The sequence below is a fragment of the Gouania willdenowi genome, chromosome 22, assembly GCF_900634775.1.
Source record: "Gouania willdenowi chromosome 22, fGouWil2.1, whole genome shotgun sequence".
NCBI classification, from domain to species: domain Eukaryota; kingdom Metazoa; phylum Chordata; class Actinopteri; order Blenniiformes; family Gobiesocidae; genus Gouania; species Gouania willdenowi.
The window spans coordinates 9,456,765-9,481,503 of record NC_041065.1 but is presented as its reverse complement, the minus strand read 5'-3'; the positions used below and the strand labels follow the sequence as shown (position 1 = coordinate 9,481,503).

The following is a 24,739-nucleotide window of genomic DNA, read 5'->3' as shown; positions in this document are numbered from 1 at the left end:
AGACTAACGTAAGAATGAGAAAACATTTTTATAATTAATTGCGTGAAAATATGTTGAACACATATATATATATATAAAATTTTCCCCTAAAGATACATTTTAGATAAGCATCCCTCCAGTTTTGTTTGTAATCCAATTCGATATTACGGCCAAACCTTTGTCAGTGAAAGTATTGATCAGCATAATATTATTGGTAGTTTAAAGTTAATTTAATACATGCTGAATAAAAAAAAATGCTATTTAATATTAATTAATTCGTGATACTTAATACTTAATTACTATTAATCAAAATACATAATAACAATAAATAAATAATATAAACTAATTAGAAATAAATAATACATCAAAACAAATAATAATAACCTAATAATTGTACTTGACACCTAAATACTTGATACGTTAAAATAATTGAAAATAATAAAATTAAATTAAACATTGCTCTTTATTCAAGATAAATAAAAATCATTCTGTAATAAATAAATAAATACAATAATAAATACATATTTTTTTTTCTATCGGTCGGAGTCTGACTTCATGAACAGGAAGTAGTTGTCAGCGGCGGCGGGGCGGGAGCGACAAGGAAGTCAGGAACAACAAAGAGTGAAAGTACCCGGACTTCCAACCTGCTCCACTGAATAATTCTAGGAGGTTGGCCTGTGTATGCAGCAGGTGAGTTTCACCATGTAATATTTAGCTTTTACTGAACAACATTTAGCAGAAGCTGTGAAAGCTAGCAAAGCATTAGCCGCTGCGCGCGGCCGCCTGTGTTTCACAGCACGGGAGTGGCTAACGGTGACTAGCTATTAGCTGCTCACTGCTGCTACTGTGATTATTACAATGACACTACAATCACCACAATACCTCATTTTTCAGCTTTGTTCACGTTTCCTGTGAATGTAAAAATGTATTGCTAATTACTCCATTATATAGGTTCTTCAATCAGAAACGTGATCGTTGAATAGAATAGAAATGCAATAATACATGTGGTGTTTCATTCCAATCTACATCCACTCACATGGTTCATTTATGGACTTAAACGTTTATACATGTTTTCATCCATTAATAGTAAGTTACTGACTGAGTAGGATGTGTTTTCCTGTATACTAGCAGGCACTGATCTGGGATGGGCATTGTTGTATATTTTTGTTCTTTTGTGTGTTTTTGTTGCCCATTATATGTTTTTCTTGTCCTATCATGTGATTTTGGAGTAATTTTGTGTACTTTGTCGTCTTTACACTGTCATTTTGTTGTCCTTTTGTGTATTTTCTGTCATTGTGTCATTTAATGCATTCCCTTTACTATGATTTTCTGCACAAAATGTGATAATTGGCTGAACTGATTAGCAGGCTATAAATAAACTTCCATTGGGAAATAGTAATACACATTTATAGGATCTGAAATCACCTGCTGAGTTATTGCTGATTTAATTTTGGGAGATTTGAGTGTGACAATCTGCCATCAAAGATAAAAATTGAAATGTATGTTTCAGGATGGAGTGATTTGAAATGTAAAGATCTATACAGCGTAATTTAACATACAATTTTAAGCAATAAAAAATGGGTTAATAGTATTTATTTAAGGAAAAAAGTAACTGAAATACTGAAAATTGTATTGTATATTTTGTATTTTTAAATTTTTACTATATACTTACCTACTTTCGGAAAATGGTTATAGTTGTGCATTTTGACTACTGTACTACTACTACTGTATTACTGTACTACTACTCTGGCAAAACAGTGGTGCTGTTAGCAGTTGCATCCCAATAGTAAAAAATACACCAAACAAACCCATTGCTATTAATAATGGTTTGTAAATAAACAGTCAAAAATGTAATTTCCCCATGCTGAAGTCTGTTTTAGGAAAATGTATCTCTTGGTTTGATTGGTGGATAATTTAATGTTTAATGTTACCTTTTTATGTACGCCTTTTTCGGACTATAAGGCGCACTTAAAATCCTTCAATTTTCTCAAAAATCGTCAGTGAGTCTTATAATCAGGTGCGCCTTTTGTATGAAATTAATATGTCAAAATGTTTTAGTACAACTTTGGTAAACTATGAAGCTGCACTGCTTGATGGATTTTTGAGGCTTTAGGGCTACCATAGTCAGGCGCCTCGTGGAGTGATATGTACCAGTACTGTGCTTTAACATACTGAACTGAAAAAGTGAGTGTATTGTTCTGTATTTTATGTGTTAAACCTGAACAATGTTGAGAGTTATTGTTAATGAGTTGAATAAAGTTCGACTTATCTGACTATTTTGTTTCGCTTAATGCGTCTTAATAATAATAATAATAATAATAATAATAATAACAAACTGGTGCGCCTTATAGTCAGGTGTTCCTTATGTATGAAAATAGACCCAGTCAGACCCATTCATTGATAGTGCGCCTTATAATCCGGTGTAGGGCTGGGCGATATGGCCTTTTATAAATACCGCGATATTTTTAGGCCATGTCACGATACACGATATATATCTCGATATTTTGCATTACCCTTGAATTAACACTTTGATGCACAAAATCACACCAGTATGATGATTCTATATGTCTACATTAAAACATTCTTGATCATACTGCATTAATATATGCCAATTTTAAACTTTCATGCAAAAAAGGGGATATCACAACTAAGTCAAAGTTGACATAACTGTATTTATTAAACAGTGAGTGGCTCAAACATAAAATTGTCAACAGAAAGTGCACGTTCTGTGCAAAATTGTCACAGAGACATTTCAAAACAAGACATTAGTGCAGGATGCAACTCACATGGCATTTCAAAACACAAAATTAAAGTGCACTTTTTGTACATAATGCCACTACAATATTTTAAAACAAATAGTGCCCTTTTGTGCATGTTGTCATTAAGATGACATTTCAAAAAAAAAAAAAAAAAATCAAAAAAAAAGTCCGCGAGTTTAACGGTATTGTCATTTTCAACACCGCACAGACTACAAGCTGCGATATATCGAGTATATTCGATATATCGCCCAGCTCTAATTAGACATGATTAATTCAAAACACAAGTATATGTTTTACTAGGACACATAAGTCTGGAAATATTTTTCGTTGCTTTGTTCAAAATACTGTCAATTTTAATTAATAAATATTTAAAATGTAATTTAGTATGCTCATAAATTATGTTTTAATAAACTAATTTGCCATGGAAATGTATTTTAATTAGGTTAATACATTTTTACATCTTGAGTTCTTGACCCCTTCCAAACCCCTGAGACTGACTCATCAGTGTCAACTTTATTTTTGATAAATATGTTTACAGTCTACATATATCTACAATATGTATTTAAATTATACTGTAATTTACTCATTCAGTGCCAGCCATTTTCAGAATTTCTACCTCCCTCAGTGCCAGCCCTTTTAGAGCATTTTGACTGATTTTTAAAGACCCAAAGAATATTATGTACTATGACAATCTGAAATCTGACACCAGATTCTGAAAGATTAAAGTTTGTACTTTCACCAGAAAAAAAATGTGTAGCTTTTTTAGTTCTTTTGCAAACAGCCGTTGAATAGAGCAAGTTTTACACAAATCACCAGTTTCAGAGCAAAAAACTGAGAAAACAGCGTTTTTCTAAAAAAAAAAAAAATCTGTCAATGACTTTGAACCTATTTATTTTTTTGCTTTATTGAAAACTATAACATTCTGAACATTGGTTTCCTTATGAAAAAAAAACAACACCACTGAGATGAGGCTTTTGTTGGCAAAATTATTATTATTTAGCTATCTGGCTCACAGTTGAATGTTTTGTTTACTGTATTTTGTATCTGCTTCCCCCGTCAATCACACAGACTTCCTCTTCCTCCCGACACACAGAGATGACCTGTTTGGCCCGGTTAGTTGATAGTTTTATCTCACGATTGCAACATTATCAATAATCAACATTATCAATAATCCACTCAGGTCCACATGTTCTGTGTTAGTATGTGGTGCTGTGAGCTGCTGAATACTTCACAATATCACTCCTTAGCACCATAATCTCCCTCGTTCCTGCTTCTTCCTCCTTAGCTAAGGTATTATCAGTAGCTAATCTGTTATCCAAAGGTGTGCTGCTGCCACCTTCAGGGCACCAGTTGGTCACTACATCACACTACAGCTTAGATATTGATGAGGGACCTCCGCCAGGGTGTGTTTTAGTAATCTTCTTGAAAAAAGTAAATGTTTTCTTGTCAATAGCACTGAGCGTTTGGATTTCAAATGATTGGCACTGAGTGAGTTAAGGAGAGTGGGGAAAAAAAAAATAATAGATTTTACGGTATCGCAATTTTTTGGGTGCCGATTTTAAAAATTGATTTTTCTTCCCAGAAATGTGTGTCCGTCCGACCGTCTGAGTTAAAGGGGACAGCCTTTCTCAGAAACTGTTCAAGATAGGATAACCAAATTCAGTGTGTGGCTTCAGGATATCAGTACCTTGATGGAGTTCGAAAATGAAAAGCGCATTTTTTCTGGAGTTATTGCCCTTGTTTCGTTTTTTTTTTAACTCAGTTCGAGGTAACTTCACAGAGGACAGCTTTTCTTAGAAACCGTTTAAGATAGTAATTTTATATATCTAAGTTCTTAGATTTAGGACATTTAGGAAAAAGTTGTGAGTTATAATGACAACCAATCTGGCGGGGGATTTTGATGACTGTCTTTTTGTTTATTTATTTATTTTTTCGATATTTAATTGATATTTTTCACATTTTCCGCATCAACCGCTGAGTGGCAGTTTAACTACTGAGCATGTTGACCAGCTTCTGTTCCTACATAAAAACCTTGACACCCCCAAACACTAGCTTGATGAACATTAACAGTATCAGTTGACCAACTTCAAAAAGTTCAGTACAAATTTGTTGTTTTGTACATACTTAGTTTACCTTCTTTCTAAAGGAGGTTTTTTTCATTATTTATTTCAGTTGAAATAATAATCAATCAGTAAATGACTGAATGTGATGTGATGTGCATTGTTTTTTGGAACTGTGACATATTTCTAGGAGTGAAGGATTCAACTAATGTTTGGATGAGGAAAAAAAAAATTGTGATAATCGCCATTGTAGAATCGCAATACAGAATCACAATTTAAATCAAATCGGCACTTAAGAATCTGGATTAAAATTGAATCGTGACAAAATGGTATCGACCCAGCCCTAACTGTTATTATACCAGATGATCTAGAGCATTGAAATTCCATGACTGTGTGCTATGTTGTGACCAATGAAATCTTTTGTTTTTAGGGCCTCAAACTGTCACAACAACCTGTCAAGTGTCTCATACTGCATGTGAGGGCAACAGTTCGTCAAGCCAACCATGGCACACAACGCAGAGGATGTTGAAAACAATATGGTGAGTATGAAAATATGTCAGCTGTTTGACTTCTCATGCGAATATACCTGGTAATGATTACCTAACTGTACAACACAGTGTTTTACTGGCAAGACTATTAGTCACTTGTGATGCAATGTCCTGTGGGTCATTCTTCCTTTAATGCTGGAAAACTACCCAGATGAGATTGTATATCCTAGTTACTTGTGATGCGTAGCTATGATCAAATACTATTTGCACTTTTGAAAGAGTGAGCATGCATTTGCAACTTTGTGAGACACATTCATACAATAAGAGTTACTGTAACTTTCACCCCAACAGTTTGTGCTGCTGCTGCACAGCCCTGTTTTGTCAATGTTGTGGTTTTATTGACTCATAACAGTTTGCAACATATCTCTGGGAACCTACATATCTCTCAGAGTTTTATCTTGCACCAGTAGTAAAGTACTGCCAAGGTCAGTGTAAGTCTTAAAGTGATCAGGTGCAGAGATTGGACGTCCTAATTTTTTGGCTTGATTGTTTATTATTTAAATCTGCTGGGGACGATGCCCAACAGTTTTATATAACCTAGATAAAGACATAGTTTAGGCCTCATAGGTCAATAAATCAAAGGTATTTCTTCCAAAAAACGTGAGAATTCACTCAAACAAATGGTTAAGGTTAAAATTGCCATTGTTTTTGACTCAAACTCAATCAGCTTGTTGACAAATGGTCATGTGACCTAAACTTTGGAAATGTTTTGTGCATTGCATTGTGGGATTGGGAATCCCATAGGATGTTGGCAGTTACATATTTGATATTTAACTAGTGTTTTTACTTCATTCTTACCATGATTTCTGGTGTTTCTTTGGAAGGAAGTGGTTCGCTTGATGACATATTTGTTCTGATTTGTTTATGATGTTCCTGTTATATGACATCACTCTGCGAGACATTACGTTTTTCTACTCGCTCTTATGTTTTAGTGGAACTAGTGCAGTGCCTGTAGGAAGTATGTATTGCTATAGAAAAGTTGGAGGTTTAGTAGCTTTTTCATGGATGGCCAAATGAGGTTGTTTGAAAGTGGGACGTCAGGGACATTTATAGGGCCCTATAAAATCTGCGTTAACGAAATCACGGACGGAATGACGGAATCGACCAATGAAAACGGTTAAACACGGAAATGGACAAAATTGGGATGAAACTCCGTCACCGTGTGACAAAGAACGTTTTGTTATGGGGAAATGTTTCCGGGGACTGCTTACTAGGTGCACCGCTCTCCCCCCTCCTGTCCTGGCTGCATTAAACTCATCTTAAACGACGACAAACACCCTCCAAAAAGCAACGCAAATCATCACTAACTCCTAACTACAGTCACCCGTGCCCATTTAACTTTGCTGTGCCTGTGAAGCTTCGCCCGTTTTTTGTGTTGCGCAGCGGTGCTCCGTGAAAACGTGATCAGCTTTGGACCGCTACTTGGTTCAGACCAGACAACCATCTAACAAAGTCAACCAATCCAAGTTCCTCCGTCTGATCCACCCAAAGTTCCACAAACACGGGGACAGAGATGAACCCGCAGCAATGATTATGAACTGGAAACTCAGCTAAAGCTGACTATGCTAAGCTAACCCACCGACACACTGGGCTAACAGCTAATGCTAACCACTTCATATAAGGAACAGACCAAATAAAAAACACGCCTTTCTGTCATAAAACCGCATACAACCACACATTTGTTTATGGTCAGATTTAACATTTGTATGGAAGTATAAAAGCGAAACATGTCACACGTTGAAATAAATGTTAGCATAAATAATAATGTCACTATTAATCCATCCAAACTTGTGAAACACAATCTTTTTTAATTATGTTTCACGTGTTCACAGACAAAGCTGGTCCCATTAGACTAATGTAACTATTGAGATTATCACACCAAAATATACTGAATGATTAAATCATCAGCTTGATCTAGTTTAATTATAGGAAATCAGAGAGTAATTTATCAATCATGACTTTATGTAACTCATTATCAGATAAATGAAACAAGATTCAGCAGCAGTAAAAACACTAATGGAGTTATTTGTGCTTGTGATGTGCTTTTTTCTTTTTTCTTTTTTTTTTTTTTAAGAAAATAATTTCATTTTAAGTGAGGAAATAAATGAATTACATACAATAACACTAATAGTAATCCACATGCACTAATATATTCATAAAATGTTTTAATGTGTCCATTGTTGATGTATTAACATTTATTTGTGTTTGTAAGGAACCTGTTTATACTTTAAGTTGGGGACTGTTTTATTTATTTATATATTTTTATTTATCGTGATGTTTATTGTTATCGTGTTAAATACCAGAAATTATCGGGATAATTTTTTTTAGTCCATATCGCCCATCCTTACTGAGAATAACTCAGTTTGTGTTGTCTTTTAGTTCTTTTTATTCCAGCCTTTAGTCCTTGCCTCGTAGGTTCACATTCACAGTCAGCAAGCTCCCTCAAGTACAACCGTTTTAGTGGCAACTTCCGGTTTACAAAATAAAAGTCAGTTGGAGCAACAGTATTAGAATGTTACGTTCTAACAACATCTTATCAGAGCTACAGAAGATAGGATAATTTAAACTAAGTTGATCAAAACATAATCATTAAACCTGATCAGATTCAGTAAATCATTGATCCCTGAGAGGAAATCAGGTTACATCAATGCTGTTCTCATACATCTTTATATGACATAAATAATTAAAAAGGAGCAGTCAGAATAATCCATGTCACTACAACTTATATCTACCTTTTAATTGAGTTTATTTTTATTTATTAGTATTTATTTTGTTTCCTCACAGGAGCTAAAAACTAATATTTTCTTTAAAAAAATGATATTAAAAACAACCAAAACAAACCGAATTTAAAAAATTAAAGTGGAAAAAAAGGAATTTGGGGAAAAATAAAATGGAATTTGGAGAATAAAAGTTAAATCCTCTTCAAAACTGACCTTGTAAACAGTTATTTCTAATGCAAATTTAATTCTGAATCACACACACTCACACACTAATTAATACTGCCCTCTCTATTTCCATCTTTTTCCCAAATATAATTTAGCTCATCCCTCCTCAGGGAGGGCTGGTGAGTGGTGACAGTCACAATATAATGCAATATAATAAATATTAGAGATGAGGCTGATACTGGTGTTGGGCCGATACCTGCCTATTATACTCGGACTCGTTAATGCCCATCGATATCGACAGTATGATAAGGGATTAGAAAAAATGACTTTGCTCTTTGGAAGAAAGTGTTTTCCATCTCAGGCAAAGTCCAGTGCCGATCTCAGACACAATGCGAGTGTTCACCTGCACGAACAGGTTTTTAAACACTTGCGTCTTTACCACACAGGGTGTGTGTGTGTGTGTGTGTGGCTTAGGTGCGTCAGCTTGCGGTGCTTAAAGCTTCTCCTCTCAGCTGATGTTCCCTGATTCAAAATGACATTTGTTAAATTATTTCATTACGTTGCCCACATGTAGAACACACTCGTATGTTTGACAGGTCGGTCTATTCACTGTCATGTTCACGCTGCAGCAGCCTGTGGAAAAGCTCACAATGCAGCCTGGTTAATGTCCAGATCTAAGTATTGGTATCAGATAATAATTATTTTTTGCAAGAAAAAACATGCATAGTTCTTGTGAAAAGGTTGCACAACATAAAACATCTAGGCCTAGGGGTATACTGAGCTCAGACGCCCACACAAAAAATATTAATACCAATATTTTCATGGATAAAGAAGTCTATCAAGTAGGGATGCACCAAAATGAAAATTTGTGGCCGAAGCCGAATATAATATAAACGCTTGGCCAAATATCAAATGCGATTGTTAAGTTTTTCACTATTTTTTTTAATAGTGAATAAATAGCCTAGAATACATTTTTAGACATGTTTTTTTAAAGAAAGTAAATGTTTATTGAATATTCTGACATTTTTTAAATATTCCAGTAGCTTTTGCTTTTCAAAAAAAGCACAGCAAAGTTTTTCATTTATATTAACCATTGATTCAAATAAAACAAAACATGCATTCCAAAAAAACTAAAGTGAATTAAAGGGGAGGTCTGATAAAAAGAAAATCACTTTCTAATGGTTTTTCTAGAGTAATATACATCCCTTTAGCCTCATTCAGAGGGACATAGTTGAAAAAGTTCTGTTTCCTCCCTTCCTTGTTATTCCACATTTAGTAAAAAACAAAGTCAGCTCAAAACGGGACAGTTGGATTTTGCCCATGTTGGTAGATGACGTCACCTAGAATGTGAGCTCCTCCCTCTCCAACTATCTAACAGCTAAAACAACACTGCAGTTTAATACAGAATATATTGTACTTTATTGTCATATATGTAAATGCAAACTGCACTACTGGACGCCCAAACTGCACTCCTTTTTCTGCTGCCGATCGTGTTGGTAGTCACTGCTTGGAGCCACGGACCCATTGTTTACACACATCAGCTGTTAGCACTCCGTGCTAATGCTACACCAGCCGATGCAGCGAGACCCGGTGTTGTGTAAGGAGGAAAACAATGGGGATATTTACGAATTTGTGAATTGGACGGTTTCCAACTTTTACGCGGTGACAGACAACGGAGAACGGTAAATGGAAAGGAGAGCGTCTGGCTTTGCTTGTGTATTGAAAGGAGGAGCTGTTGCTGCTGCTGCTCTGGTTCTGCTGCAACGCGCGCACACTTTTCCGACTCTAAATCACTGCACGTTGTTTGATTGTGTCACGCTACTATTCTGCCTTGCTTTTAACTCACCAAACCGAAGCCCGAATGTTGCTTTTTTTTTTGCAATATTCGGCCAAATATATTCGGTGGCCGAATATCCGGTGCGTGTCTACTAACAAGGTAACCAAGAGATGAAAAAGAAATTAGATGGTAGTTGCTAACAGAAGAGGAAGGTTACATTTTATGGGCTTATTTGTTAAAGACTCAGTAATTGTCATTAATTGAATTTGAATTTTAGTAATTGGGAATGGTATTGTAATTGACTTCCAGGAAAAAAATAATAATTTAAATTTAAATTTAATTGGAAACCATAATCATAATTGAGTTGTAATTGAACATGGATAATTGAAGACGTAAAAGTGTAGTTTGTTATTTAGATATTAATATAATCTTGAAGTAGTTATTAAAAGAAAATGTGTGGTTGTGGTTACTTACTTTGTACTTCATCAGTTTTTACTGGAATATAAATGTTCTGAAAACACACAAACAATAGGCGTCATCAACATTGTGTTTTCACTCAACAGGACCAATCAGAGATGACCACAACCCCAGGACCACCTCAGCAGCCTCAAGAGGCAGGAGGGACTAGGGTACGGTCCAGGGGAGGAGGAGGTGCAGGCAATGGCGGAGGTGCAGGTGCAGATGGGAATGCCAGCAGCCCTGAACAGAACGGTCTGCCCCCAGCCGCTCCCCCGCCACAGGTGGTGGAGGCCGAAGAGGACGAGGATGAGGAGATTACCTTAAAATATGGGGCCAAGCACGTCATCATGCTCTTTGTTCCTGTGACGCTCTGCATGGTGGTTGTTGTGGCGACCATAAAGTCCGTCAGCTTCTACACACAGAATGATGGCCAGAGACTGTGAGTGTTTGGACCTCATGTTCAAATAATACAGTAATGCTAACACTAGGGGGAGCTAACACAATATATTGGTACAATGACAGGCAGCAGTTATGGCTAATAATGCAATTCTTCTTTATTGTTTTAACAGTGATGCATACAGAACTGTTTAATGTTAGTTTGTGGTAACAAACCCCCCATTCTTTCCCTGTAGAATCTATACACCATTCCCTGAAGACACAGACACCGTTGGGGAGCGAGCAGTGAACTCCATACTGAACGCCACCATCATGATCACTGTGATCATCTTCATGACTCTGGTGCTGGTGCTGCTGTACAAGTACCGCTGCTACAAGGTAAACACATCCATCACTATCACACAATGCACGCTCAGAGCTGCGTTTAAAAACAACACAATGCTGTGTCACATTTCATAGCACTTAAAATAACAGGCTACATTGGACAATAATGGTTAATGCAAAATTTCATCTCATCAGTTATTAGAATATATTTTAATTTGTTATGCCAAATTAAGTAACTTTTTAAGTCAACATGAGATGCACCGTTTGTATTGTGTAGCTGCATCTCTGCATCTGTTTACTTTTATGCTAAGTCTGATATCAGGGAATGTTTTACATTTTGCAAGTTCAATAAAAGTAATTCCTGCCCACTCACTTCTAATAGTGCGTTAATAAAAAAAAAATACTGGATTTAATTTTCACTGCCTCTTTTAACCAAAGCATTGAAACATTCATTTTCAGGTGCACATGCACTGTATGTGCATTTTAATTTGTACTGCAGGGCACTGCATTTGATTCTGGAAATTAGAAGCTGTGGGGAGGATTGTGTTAACCCAACTCAGTAGGTATCAAATACAGTTTAGGGGTGTTGGTCTTTACTACATCTTCTTTTCAATTACAAGAATTAAATTTCTCATGCATTTTAAAGTTTTTATCTTTGTACTTATTTATGACAGATAAGGAAAATAATAAATTAGCACCACGGTGCCCATAAAAACCCTCTAAGTATTTTATTACTTTCATAGGTGTGACTACTGTAATGTTTAAATAAGATATTTGCTGCAGACCTTATTTGACTTCCTCCCTCTGTAGATATTATACACAGCTGATATGATAACAGTTGCATTTCCTAATTTACTGGTCACTTTAAAAAGGCTATTAGCTTAGTCATTACTATGGTAACATGACACTGTTACCAAGTGACCTAATTTACTGGTCACTTTAAAAAGGCTATTAGCTTAGTCATTACTATGGTAACATGACACTGTGGATATTGTTTAGATGATCATTGGGGCTATGAATAAGATAAATGTAAAGTTCATTGACACATTGTTTTTCTCAGCTTGGATTGGTTCCTCCAATGCTAACAGCCTAGCCTGGAATCAGGTTTTAAAAGAAAAAAATAATTTGTTGAACATTCCTTTTCCAAGTCTGTTTTTTTCTCTTCTGTTTTTTTTCCAATAAAAATAGACATTAGGGCTGCCAACTTAGGTCGTTTAGTCGACTAATTGGCCGATACCGTTGTTGTCGACCAAAATTTAATTGGTCGACCAGCAATGGTATCAGTTTCAATACCATTTAAAAAAAAAAAAAATGCAATGCACTTATATAGATGATTAGGAATAAATATCACATAGAATCATGTTTAGCAACAGCTGTGTAAGTGAGAGCGTGCTGCACTGCAAAAAAAAAAAAAGTGTTACGCTTCAGCTGACAACGCTGTTCGCTGTCCTCAGAGCAGAAAGGGAAGGAATTAAGACGGGTATGAAGCACAAGCATCCACTATTGAATCAATCCTTTTTCTGCACAAGAACATTGATTATCCGTATATTTGATACATAAAATAAGTAAATAGATCCAGTGCTATCTCTGGCGCCACAGGGCTTATGTTTGACCTGCTTTTGTCTCCCCGTGTGCTGATCTGATGTTGACATTAACAGATGTCTGTTAATAAAAGCAGGCTTACTACTAAAACAAACGAAAAAATTGTTTTTAATTGTCGGGCACAGATATAAGTACCTAACATCTGTTGGACCTGTAGGTTTCACTTTTGTTTTATCAGGTTCTGGTCAAAGCTTGAATGAGGTTCTTATCATAAATCTTTTTCTTTCTCCTCGTCCTCCTGTCATTCATTCTCCTTTTTCATTTTTTTTTTTTTTGGGGTGACTAATTGCTTCGCGTTCCATAGTCTTGGTCGACCAACCATTCTTTGGTTGACTACAGCCCTAATGCACATGCTCACAGTGTTTAACTAAATCAGAGCTGTATTCTAATCCAAAGTGATGTTTCTCTCTACAGGTGATCCAAGGCTGGCTCTTCGTCTCCTCTCTCCTCCTGCTCTTTTTCTTTTCCTACATCTACCTCAAGTAAGCTTCACACACATTTGGCACATAGCAAACAGATGCTAATAAAGATCAGCCTATTAAATATGAGTCTTTACACTCTCCAACAGAGAGGTTTTTAAGACCTACAACGTGGCCATGGATTATTTCACCCTGGCAATCATCATCTGGAACTTTGGTGTGGTGGGCATGATGTGTATTCACTGGAAAGGACCTCTGCGGCTCCAGCAGGCCTACCTCATCATGATCAGTGCCCTCATGGCCCTGGTTTTCATTAAGTACCTTCCTGAGTGGACCGCCTGGCTCATCCTAGCAGTCATATCTGTTTACGGTAAATCCTTTCAGCTACTTCTTGATCCCTGTGCTTTTGAGCACGAATGCACAAAGTTGGAAGCTATTTCTGCACATCATAGTAGATCGTTTATCACGGTCATCAATCTGTTTAAAAGAGGTGCAATATTGTGTAGAAGAAAAACAGCTGGCAACAAAAGTTTACATTTTATTTTATTTTAACAAAAGCTAAAAATCAGCTTAACAATGAGGCAAAGGTGCAATTCTCTTATTATGGTACATGTGAGAGCATTTTGTGAGCATTTGCCTTATCAGTGACTTGTACATTCATTCATATACAATTCTCTGGATATTTATTTTAGCTAAAACTTATAAAACATCCATAATTAATGTTTCTAATTCACGGTAATCATTGTGTGCAAGTATGTCAGATAACAGAAATTATTCTGAGAACAGCCTCCATCCCTGCATCATAGCCACGTTTGTTAATATACAGTATAAATAACACTACTTAATAATAAACACCATAAGTAAATGATCACCAGACGGTATTAAGTTTTACCAATGTATCAATTGATAATAAGTAATGCATACATGCTTTGTGCAGTAGACATTATTTAACTGCTTATTAATACATGAACTGACACGTTAATGTTTGGTAATACATTATAATAATTAATAACATATTAAATTGTTGCCGGTAATTAATGCTTAATAATGCATTAACTAATGTTAATTAAGGGACCCTTATTGTAAAGTGTTCCCCACATTTTAAATACAGTATTTGACTTCTTGCTTGAACTTGATGTTATAAAGTTAGCAAAAGTCCAGATATTCTGAAAGCGCTTTAACTTTTTATTGTTTTATTTTCTCTATCATTCGCTATATTGTTTTCTGTTCATGTGAAACATCGTTTGTATAACTAAGGGTATAGTTTCAGTCACTTGGACTCACTGCCGTTTGTAGAGCGCTCACTTGTTTTTATATCCTAATCATTCTTTTAGGATCAGAACATGTCTACAGTTATTATCACAGATGTTACTCAACATTCTATTTTCATTATGACTGACGGCTTCCATCCACCCTCCATCTCTTCTCCACCCACAGATCTGCTGGCTGTTCTCTGTCCTAAAGGGCCTCTGAGGATCCTGGTGGAGACGGCACAGGAGAGAAATGAACCCATATTTCCAGCGCTCATCTACTCCTGTAAGAATATCACCTGATACACAGGAGCAGCATCACCTTCCAACAGTAGTTCTCAGTGATCATCAGATTTAAACCAATGTTCCCTCCCTAGAAAAAAACGTTGCAAATTAAAGAAAGAAAGGTAGTTGTTTATTTTAATTAAAATAAAGGCAAAGTCTGAATCACGATTTTAGCTGTGCGTATCTCAGTACTATTAACTAATAACTCAGTGCTATTAACTAATAACTCAGTGCTATTAACTAATAACTCAGTACTATTAACTAATAACTCAGTACTATTAACTAATAACTCAGTAGTATTAACTAATAACTCAGAAGTATTAACTAATAACTCAGAAGTATTAACTAATAACTCAGTACTATTAACTAATAACTCAGTACTATTAACTAATAACTCGGTACTATTAACTAATAACTCAGAAGTATTAACTAATAACTCAGTACTATTAACTAATAACTCAGTACTATTAACTAATAACTCAGTACTATTAACTAATAACTCAGAAGTATTAACTAATAACTCAGTAGTATTAACTAATAACTCAGTAGTATTAACTAATAACTCAGAAGTATTAACTAATAACTCAGTACTATTAACTAATAACTCAGTACTATTAACTAATAACTCAGAAGTATTAACTAATAACTCAGTAGTATTAACTAATAACTCAGTAGTATTAACTAATAACTCAGTACTATTAACTAATAACTCAGAAGTATTAACTAATAACTCAGTACTATTAACTAATAACTCAGTACTATTAACTAATAACTCAGTACTATTAACTAATAACTCGGTACTATTAACTAATAACTCAGTACTATTAACTAATTACTCAGAAGTATTAACTAATAACTCAGTACTATTAACTAATAACCCAGTACTATTAACTAATAACTCAGAAGTATTAACTAATAACTCAGAAGTATTAACTAATAACTCAGTACTATTAACTAATAACTCAGAAGTATTAACTAATAACTCAGAAGTATTAACTAATAACTCAGTACTATTAACTAATAACTCAGAAGTATTAACTAATAACTCAGTACTATTAACTAATAACTCAGTACTATTAACTAATTACTCAGTACTATTAACTAATAACTCAGAAGTATTAACTAATAACTCAGTAGTATTAACTAATAACTCAGTAGTATTAACTAATAACTCAGTAGTATTAACTAATAACTCAGTACTATTAGCTCACAACTCAGTACTATTAGCTCACAACTCAGTACTATTAACTAATAACTCGCGTTATAGCGTTAGCAACATCCCGACTATATTTATCTACAAGCTACAAAATATCAATGCTTAGGTTTCTTTTCCATTTACCAACTGTCTAGGGAACAATAACATTTGTCATGTCAGAAAAAGTCACTCTGCATATAACCTTAAAAAAAACAGATATCGCCATGACATGTCAACATATCAGAGATCACAAAGCAATACTAAAATGATTTTAAGGGTTTTAAGCTTTTTTCTTTTGTTGATCCAGTTTTAACTTGTCACACATTCAAACAGGGCCATTCAACATTTAACAAAATGCCAATTTGTTGAGATTAATTGACACAAACACATATTTGTTCTTGCATTTTGACCTTCTGACATCTTCCACAGCTACTATGGTGTGGCTGGTCAACATGGCTGACACCGACAGGCCAAAGAGGAACTCTAGAGAAGCAGCTCCTCCTCAAGAGACTCAACAAGGTGAGTTAGAGTGCACACTACAGTGCACACTACAATGCACATCACTGCTTTAATTACTCCAAATTCTTCTTCATTCTCTCTTTAACTCCCATCAGCTCCAGTTGCGACTCCAGAGCCATCAATCCCATCACAGGATGATGGAGGCTTCAGTCCAAACTGGGTTAACCAGCAGCAGCACCAGCTGGGCCCCCTCCAGTCCACTGACGAGACCCGCCGGGAGATCCAGCAGATGCCTTCAGCGCGGCCTCCTGTTGAAGATGACGATGATGAAGAACGTGAGTGCTGCTTTTCAAAGCTGATGATGAATCCACTTCATCTTTTCCTGTAGAAAAGTTATTCTTTCCTTTCGTGTTATTCAGTTCCTTTTTGTTTTCACATCAATAACAATCTCAGGAAATGATGTCATCGACCTACCACTAACCATCTGTCCAACCATTGACATTAATATTCACTTAGTGTTTTGATTTTTCTGTTCACCTAAAACCAGTATGGAATAACTAGTAAATTGTACCATGAATGATGGCAGTAGAATCACAGTATTTATTCAGTGTGACACATGGAACAGTTACAGAGTGAGTGAGTGTGGCTAATGTTTTGAAATGCTTTGGCTATACCTCACTGGTGATTAAATTGTGTTATAAACCAAGTCTGTTTACCATCACTGCCATTAGGTGGCATTGTAAGACCTCCCTTTCTAGTTGTTCCTATCACACATACTGTGATTGATGGTGAGGAGTTTGAACAAATGGATGAAATACCAAAAATGATGATAAAGACTAATAATACTACACTAATAATTAATAAATGTAGCTAGGAAAAGGGAACAACCTCTGAAAGCAACACATCATCATCATCATCGTCATCGTTTGTCTTTAAATGTAACACCATAAGTTCTGTTAGGACTAAATTACTTGTGACGCATGGCTGAAACCAGATTCATGCTTCTGATGCACAGTCTGTCTGCGCACGTTTCACTGAGATCCTCTTCATTACATCACGACTATACTTAGTCTGCGTTCTAAAGATCATGTGTGCTTCTCCAAGAACATACTTGGAGAGGCAGAGCTTTCAGAGTCACTGTAATAAAGCAGAGAAGCTGCTCTTCATCAAGAACTTAAATGCACTTTGTGTTTTAATGAGAGTTGACTCTTTTTCAGAAGCTCAGTTATTTCTAGGCGTGTACAATATGGCCGGCCTTATTGTACACGATCCTTGCATATCAAACCAATCTTTTCTACCTCTGCAAACGTCTCAAAGTGGGTCATAAAGTCAGCCACTGTCCTCTTCTGTTGTGAGTTGACTGACAGACCCACCCACCAGGTCATGTGTGCATGTGCTTGCTGCGCATGCCTCTGCTACACAGGATAACAACAACAGCACGGTTAGCTTAGCATGTCGGCAGTTTTACACATAAAAAGATGGCAAAGGATTGAAATTTGTAATTCCTGTAATGCGGAAATAAGCCTTGGTGGAGCTGCAAACAAAACGCTACCTCATTCACCATTTAATAAACCACCACACCGCTCAGTGTGCAACATTTGAGGCTAGAAATCAAGCTAATGCTAAAGCTATGGCTTGCGGTATACAGAGCCAGAGGTCCGCTGAGAGCGCTTGTCAGTGAAAAGAGCAAAGCTACTACGAGGAAAATGATGGAGTTCATGATGTGAATAAAAACCTTCCACTAATGTATAAGTGACTGTAATAAGTGTGAGAACACCTGTGTCGTGTTCATTCTGTCATTACCTTTTGACTTATGAAAATGTTACACATGATACACTTCATTATTTCTGTAGAATGTTGGACTTTTAGCTTTTGTCCTGTCAGCTGTTGCAAGTTATATTTAGATTGATATATTTATATTTAAATATCCACAAAGCTGCTGCATTTTGACATTTTTTATTTTTGCTCTATTGGAAACTTAAAACTCAGGAGACTTTATTGGTAGTTTAAGATGTTTTGTTAGTTTGTCCTTATTATTTTATTTATCATCTACCCCAAACCCTGTGATTTGTAAAACTAAATACTGCTGTACACTTTATTTTAGTCAAAGAGCTCCTAACACGTCTGCAGTGTATCCTGTTGGACACGTTTATTTAGTTTTTAAAATGTGAAAAATCAAAGACTAAAGGAGCTGATATAATTTAGTATTTTGGACAGCAATGTTCTAAATTTTTAATTTATATTTGAGATAAGTACCTCATGTGCAGTTAAAACAACGCATTTGTATTGTTTCACATTTGTAATTTTTTACAATAAAATAAGATTGGAACATTCAAGGTGCATGATGTCAGTTATGAAAATAAATCGGGATCAGCCAATATCGGTATCGGCCGGTCAGGCTTTTAAAAAAATTGGTGATCAGCCAGAAAATTGCAATCGGTGCACTACTAGTGTACAATATTATTTAATGTATGGGCCTATGTGGTCAAGTTAAACATACATATTGTGCGTTGTTGGAATTTTCATTTTTTTAATTGATTTATTCTTTGAAGCATTAATATTAATGTATACAATTGCAATGTTTTAATTTTAGTGAGATTAGTACACATTCAGAGCCACAAATGCAATGGGATCATTTGCAGAATAATTTTTATCTGTGTTTCAGTTGTCGGCCTTGGTTTTCTAATCTTTGGTTTCGGCCAAGAATTTTCCTTTCAGTGCATCCCTAGCGCATGGTTAACCGTTACCATTCCAACATCCTTGATTTTAAGCTATACATTGACTTACTTCCCTCCTATTCTACAGATGTGCAGCCCTTCGGTCACTTTTCAAAGCCAGCTGTGCTCCTCAAAATAAAACCGTTGCCCACCCCTGCTTTACACAAATATCTCTCTGTAGCTTCAATCTGTAATTATTTAGTTTTCAGTCAGTGTGTGTAGAAGTTTTACTCTTTTACTGCATCTTAAAGCCTTACATTAACAGGTTAAGGAGAAACCTCCCAAATATTGTCACAACTAAAATAGGCTTGTTAGTTTTTTCTTCCGTTAATATAAAGCCATGTTCTGTAATTTTAATCTTAGTGAATTGTCAGATTCTCTAATCAGCATCTCTCACTTCCTCCTTGTAAACCATTGTGGAATGTTTTGATGTCAGTGTGTGACTGAATGCCAAACTTAGGTTGGGAAATTTAGGAACTATTCATGGCAAATACTAGGTTTTCATGCCCATGCTATACTGGGCTCTAACGTAAAGTTTCAGTAAGTATGGGGTGGGATGATCCCATGTTTATACAGTAATTACAGTTGAGTAGAAGGTTCTGTGTGTTTGGGGGTGGGAGCTGGAACCCCACCCTGAACATGATGTGTGATGTGTGTTCTTAGGGGGTGTGAAGCTGGGTCTCGGAGACTTCATCTTCTACAGCATGCTTGTGGGCAAGGCCTCGGCCACAGCCAGCGGAGACTGGAACACCACGCTGGCCTGCTTCGTAGCCATCCTCATTGTGAGTTAGACCGACGCTGCTTATTTTGGTGTTACCACAACCTCAGTCGTATCCACTGCTATATGGAAACCACTGGATTGTTTAACTGTGTTCTTCCCTCATACTCACAGCGGATTTAGTTGGCGTACGCAGCGCCCCTATTTGGCCAGTTTAGGTCACGTGACTAATGCTGCGTTCACACCGAATGCGTCTGCTGCGGCACCGGACGCGTCTGCCATTCGCTTCATATGCGCATCTGAAGCAAAGCACCGCCCGCCAGCAACACATCCAACGCATTGAGTTTCACTGCCTGCTGAAGCGAGGAGCTGCGCTCCTTTTTCTCCTCTCATAATTATAAATCACCAGTGAAAAAAGCCAGTGTGATTAGCGGCTAATGCTATCCTAGCTCAGTGCTGACTTTCAAAGATGAAAACTACAGAGAGAACTTTTACCTGCTACTACCCGCTCCTCGCTGATTCTCCTCCTCGCCAAATCCTTCCTAGTTCGAGCCCGGTTATAAAGGCCGTGTCATACAGCTCCAGGTGGTCACACACAGCTTCTACTCCATGGTTGAATGGGTGAACAGACTGGTGTCCATGTTGATGGCCTGATGTCATTGTCAACAAAGACTGATTGGCTTTCATCATGCGAAACAGTCGTAGTAGTGCGATATTTTCAACTCTTGTGAATATGATGAAAAATCAGGAGCGCACTCACACGCCAATGCACTTGACGCGCAGATCAGACCGCACCGCCGCACAGGAAAGATTTCGTCTATCCATTGACTTTGTTTGTAATCTGGATGCACAAACATTTCGTTACGCATCCGGTGTGAACGCAGCGTAAGACTAAACCTTACCCTAAAAATTGTTGCGATATTGGGTTATAACCTAACCCTAAGACGCTACGTACGTGTACTTTGGTAACCGTACCAATAGCACCGGGGTTTCTCTGTACGGCAACCGTACAAATAGACACTTTCTACTTAGTTTGATTCACTAACTCTCCTTTTGTTCTACCACTGTGTTTTGATCAGAGGTGTAAAGAGTACTGATATATCCTACTCAAGTAGAAGTACTGTTACTCACTGTTGGGGTCAATTACATTTTTCAGTTACACATGTTCAATTACATCTCAATTTTGATTACAGTGACCAGCATTTTTTCCAATTACAATTATTTTTTATCCTCAGAAAGTCAATTACAATAAGTTCTTAATTGCTAAAGTTCAATTACAAATAATCACAATTATTGAGCCTGAAATAAATAGCCTAATAAAATCTTCCTTTTTTGTAAGCTTTCTGTTAGAATCTCTTATGATAACAGGTCATAAATCAGCTGTAAAATACACTAGAAACAAATATCTATCATCTAATTTCTTTCCTTTCTATTGGTTACCTTGTTAGGCTTCCTAATCAATGAAAATATCTCTTTTAATATTTTTAGTTCAGAAATCTGAGCCTTTTTTTGTGTCAGTATACCCCAAGATTGCAATTTTTTTAATGGTAAAATGTGGGAAAGCTTGATATGAAACTTATTTTAATAATTGGTAACTATATATGTGTAGAACTGTACATAGAACTGTAACATAGTTCCCCACTTTTGCGCTAAATTATAATTGACAATTTTTAAAGAATTTTCATGGCAATTACAATTACAAAGTCAATTATCTAAAATCAATTACAATTTAATTAGGATTACGACAGCAACAGATTTTTAAAATTACTATTATAATTATGCCATAATTGTAATTAATTATGAATTATGTGATTTTAATTATAATTGACCCCAACACTGCTGTAACTTGTTTTTAAATCATACTCAAGTACAAGTAAGTCATACATAAAATACTCAAGAACAATAAAAAGTAGCTCAATAAATAGTCTTGCCATGGTTCCCTTGCATACAGTAAACATTCATGTATAAATTTAAATAGGAAGAGACTAAATCACAATTGGAACTGAATTTATTTTCCACAAAGGCATCAGTATAAAATAAAGGGTTGTCAAAAAAAAAAAAATATAAGTTTCTAAGTATAGTTAAAATTATGAACTCTAAAACTGAGAAGATAATTATTTGTTGCCTTTTTGGCGTGGTGCATTATGTTTAATCTGATTGGTTGTCTATGATGTGATGCATTTGATTGTTGTCTGGTCATTATATTTTTTTGTAGTTTCACAATGTCCGTTGATCATTTTAAAACAAAAAAATTATGATTTACACGTTAACGGTTGGGTGTAGAAATGTAACAAAGTACTTTACTTATTTTAAAACCTACTTAAGTACAAGTACATAAAATGACTGATTCAGAAAATAATTAAGTACCCAGTGAGTAATTTGTGTGTTTTGATTACCAGGGCCTGTGTCTGACTCTCCTCCTCCTCGCCATCTTCAAGAAAGCCCTCCCAGCTCTGCCCATCTCCATATTTTTTGGTCTGGTTTTCTACTTCGCCACAGACAACATAGTACAGCCGTTCATGGACAAACTGGCCCTGCACCAGTTCTACATTTAGCAGGACGCTGCACTATGAGTCTCTTCATAGCCAGGGGAAGAAAAGGTGATGCCGGGGGACTTTGCCGCCCCCCCCCCACATCCCTTTCTAAGAACTCATGAAGCCTGGACACATGTTGTTTTCACTCTGCCTTTCTTTCTGGCACCAAGGGTGGCCACTCACCAACATGGCCACTATTAAACTATTTAGTTTGGTTTCAAAGATAAGTGAAACTTTGAACTTTGTCCTCAATCATTTCAGCGATCGTCGTCGTCGTCATCATCAGTCTCAGGCACGGATCTTTCAGCCGTGAATCAATTTATTCATTTAAAAAGCAGAGAAGCTTTACCTTTACATCACGTTGTCTCTTCACATCCACACACGTCTCACATCTACAGGCTGACTCGGTCTCTACAGCAGGTGCCTTGCTCAAGGACACCTCGGTGATCCGTGTGAAGCAGAGAGAAAGCGTTTGATTGAATGTCCGTTTACAGACGATCTTTGCTAGTGCATCTCCATCATCTGCCCTAGAATAAAATCTGATCTCAGAAATGTGATGATGACGTTGATAATAGAATTGTGGAATTTAAAGCAACGGAACTTGTTTTGTTTCGCTGCTGTCAGGAATGAGTAGATGGTTTTTGTCTTCACACACACACACACACACACACACACACACACACACACACACACACACACACACACACACACACACAAAAGACATAGATGTAACATGTGGATGGATTACAGCCGCTGACTTTGAACATGAGGAAAATTAAAGAATTTGCTCGTTTGAGTTTTCGTTCAAACTCACACTCACAACCTGAGAATGGGAAAATGCACCATGACACACACCTGAGCAGTTCTGCCAGAGCTGTCAGGGGCACAGTGCCTTGCTAAAGGGCAATTCAATTGTTTTTGTTGTTGTAAAACAGGCTTTTCACTCTTGTGACCGACACTCATATTTTGTTTCCATGGTAACGTGTGATCATCAGATCAAAAACTCACCCTTTCTGACTTCAGCTGCCCTCGTGATGCCAGCCTGGTGCTGTTCACTACTATGCTACACCAAACACTTAAGTTATTATTATTATTATTATGATTATTATTAAACACACATGCTGGTTTTCTCTGAATATGCAGTAGATCATTTTTGTTCATTGGGCGTAGAATAAATTTGTGATGGAACATTTAAAATAAAACCTGGGGGCAGCTGTTGAACAAGTCCTTATGGATTAGGGAGTAAATCCAGTGCCATTGATACTTGAATTTGTAAACACTTTTGGGAATATTGAATGAGCTTTGTTAGTGCAGCTGGTCCCATTAAACATAAACTAGAAATGATTGGTACGCAGAGATGTGCATCAGAAAAGGCTGATTGTAGACCACGTGCACACGCAGAGAAAAATAAATCCCCAAGGGAAGAATGGCTTTGTTCTCCTTCCTCTGTTTTTAGGTATTGTGTTGGTTGACTGACTAACTTTTTTCTGTCCTTTACATGCTTGTGTAATATATTAGTTCTTTTTTTCTATAAAATAAACCATTCCAAACAAGCTGTTCTTTTTAAAGCTGTTGTGGATCACTGTCATTGTCCTTATTTAAAGAAGGAAAAGTCATAATCTTTGAGAACGTGTGGTTTCAATCTGACGATGTTGGTGATTTAGCATTTTTTTTTTTGGTATTTAAACAGCACACTTGAAAAGCCAATAAAAAAACTTTCTGATCTGGTGACCAAAAAACACACACACGCACACACAAACTGCATGTTGGTCTAAAGCTTAAGTTTACAGGCCAACTATAGGTGGATTCCATAAAAAACAAGACAGTCATCAACATCCCCCACCAGATTGGTTGTCATAACACAACCTTGTCCTAAATCTAAGAACTAAAATTAATTAATAAGAAAATATTATCACATCAGAATATAGAAATTATTTTAAACAGTTTCTAAGAAAAGCCGTCCCCTTTGAAGATACCTCGAACGGAGTAAAAAAAAAGGGCACAAGGGCAATAACTCAGGAGAAAATAATTGAGCGCTTCTCATTTTTGAACTCCAAGGTATTGATACCCTGAAGCCACACACCGAATTTGGTTATCGTATCTTAAACGGTTTCTGAGAAAAGCTGTCCCCTTTAACTCGGATGGACGGACGGAGCTCAAACCTATGTCCCCCCAGGGGATTAAAAAACCAACATGAATTAAACTTAAATCTAAATATAAACAAAGGAAGGTTGACTTGAATGAAATGGAACTTCATAAGGACAGGACTGATGTTAAATGAGCCAATCATGTCAAGTAATCTCTGTGTGGATCCACATGGTGGGGTGAGAATACCAGGTAATTCAAATGTAATGAAAAGTCATTTTTGTCCAC

The 24,739-nt window shown here is 36.4% G+C and overlaps 1 protein-coding gene across 1 annotated transcript; it reads left to right on the top strand.

Annotated features, from left to right (window-relative positions):
- The first annotated feature begins 533 nt into the window (after positions 1 to 533).
- On the top strand, positions 534 to 23,074 carry psen1 (presenilin 1). The gene is made up of 11 exons (XM_028438878.1): positions 534 to 669; positions 5,229 to 5,337; positions 10,572 to 10,906; positions 11,100 to 11,241; positions 13,204 to 13,271; positions 13,358 to 13,578; positions 14,646 to 14,744; positions 16,368 to 16,457; positions 16,553 to 16,732; positions 19,778 to 19,896; positions 22,232 to 23,074. Exons 2-11 carry the CDS (start codon positions 5,302 to 5,304, stop codon positions 22,385 to 22,387), a joined length of 1,446 nt encoding a protein of 481 aa, XP_028294679.1. The 5' UTR covers positions 534 to 669; positions 5,229 to 5,301; the 3' UTR covers positions 22,388 to 23,074.
- The last annotated feature ends 1,665 nt before the right edge of the window (positions 23,075 to 24,739 follow it).

Coding starts and splice junctions, on each gene's coding strand:
- psen1 (XM_028438878.1), top strand. CDS start 5,302: ATGGCACACAACGCAGAGGATGTTGAAAACAATATG. Junction 13,272..13,357: donor TTTTCCTACATCTACCTCAA/GTAAGCTTCACA, acceptor ACTCTCCAACAG/AGAGGTTTTTAAGACCTACA. Junction 14,745..16,367: donor TCCAGCGCTCATCTACTCCT/GTAAGAATATCA, acceptor CATCTTCCACAG/CTACTATGGTGTGGCTGGTC.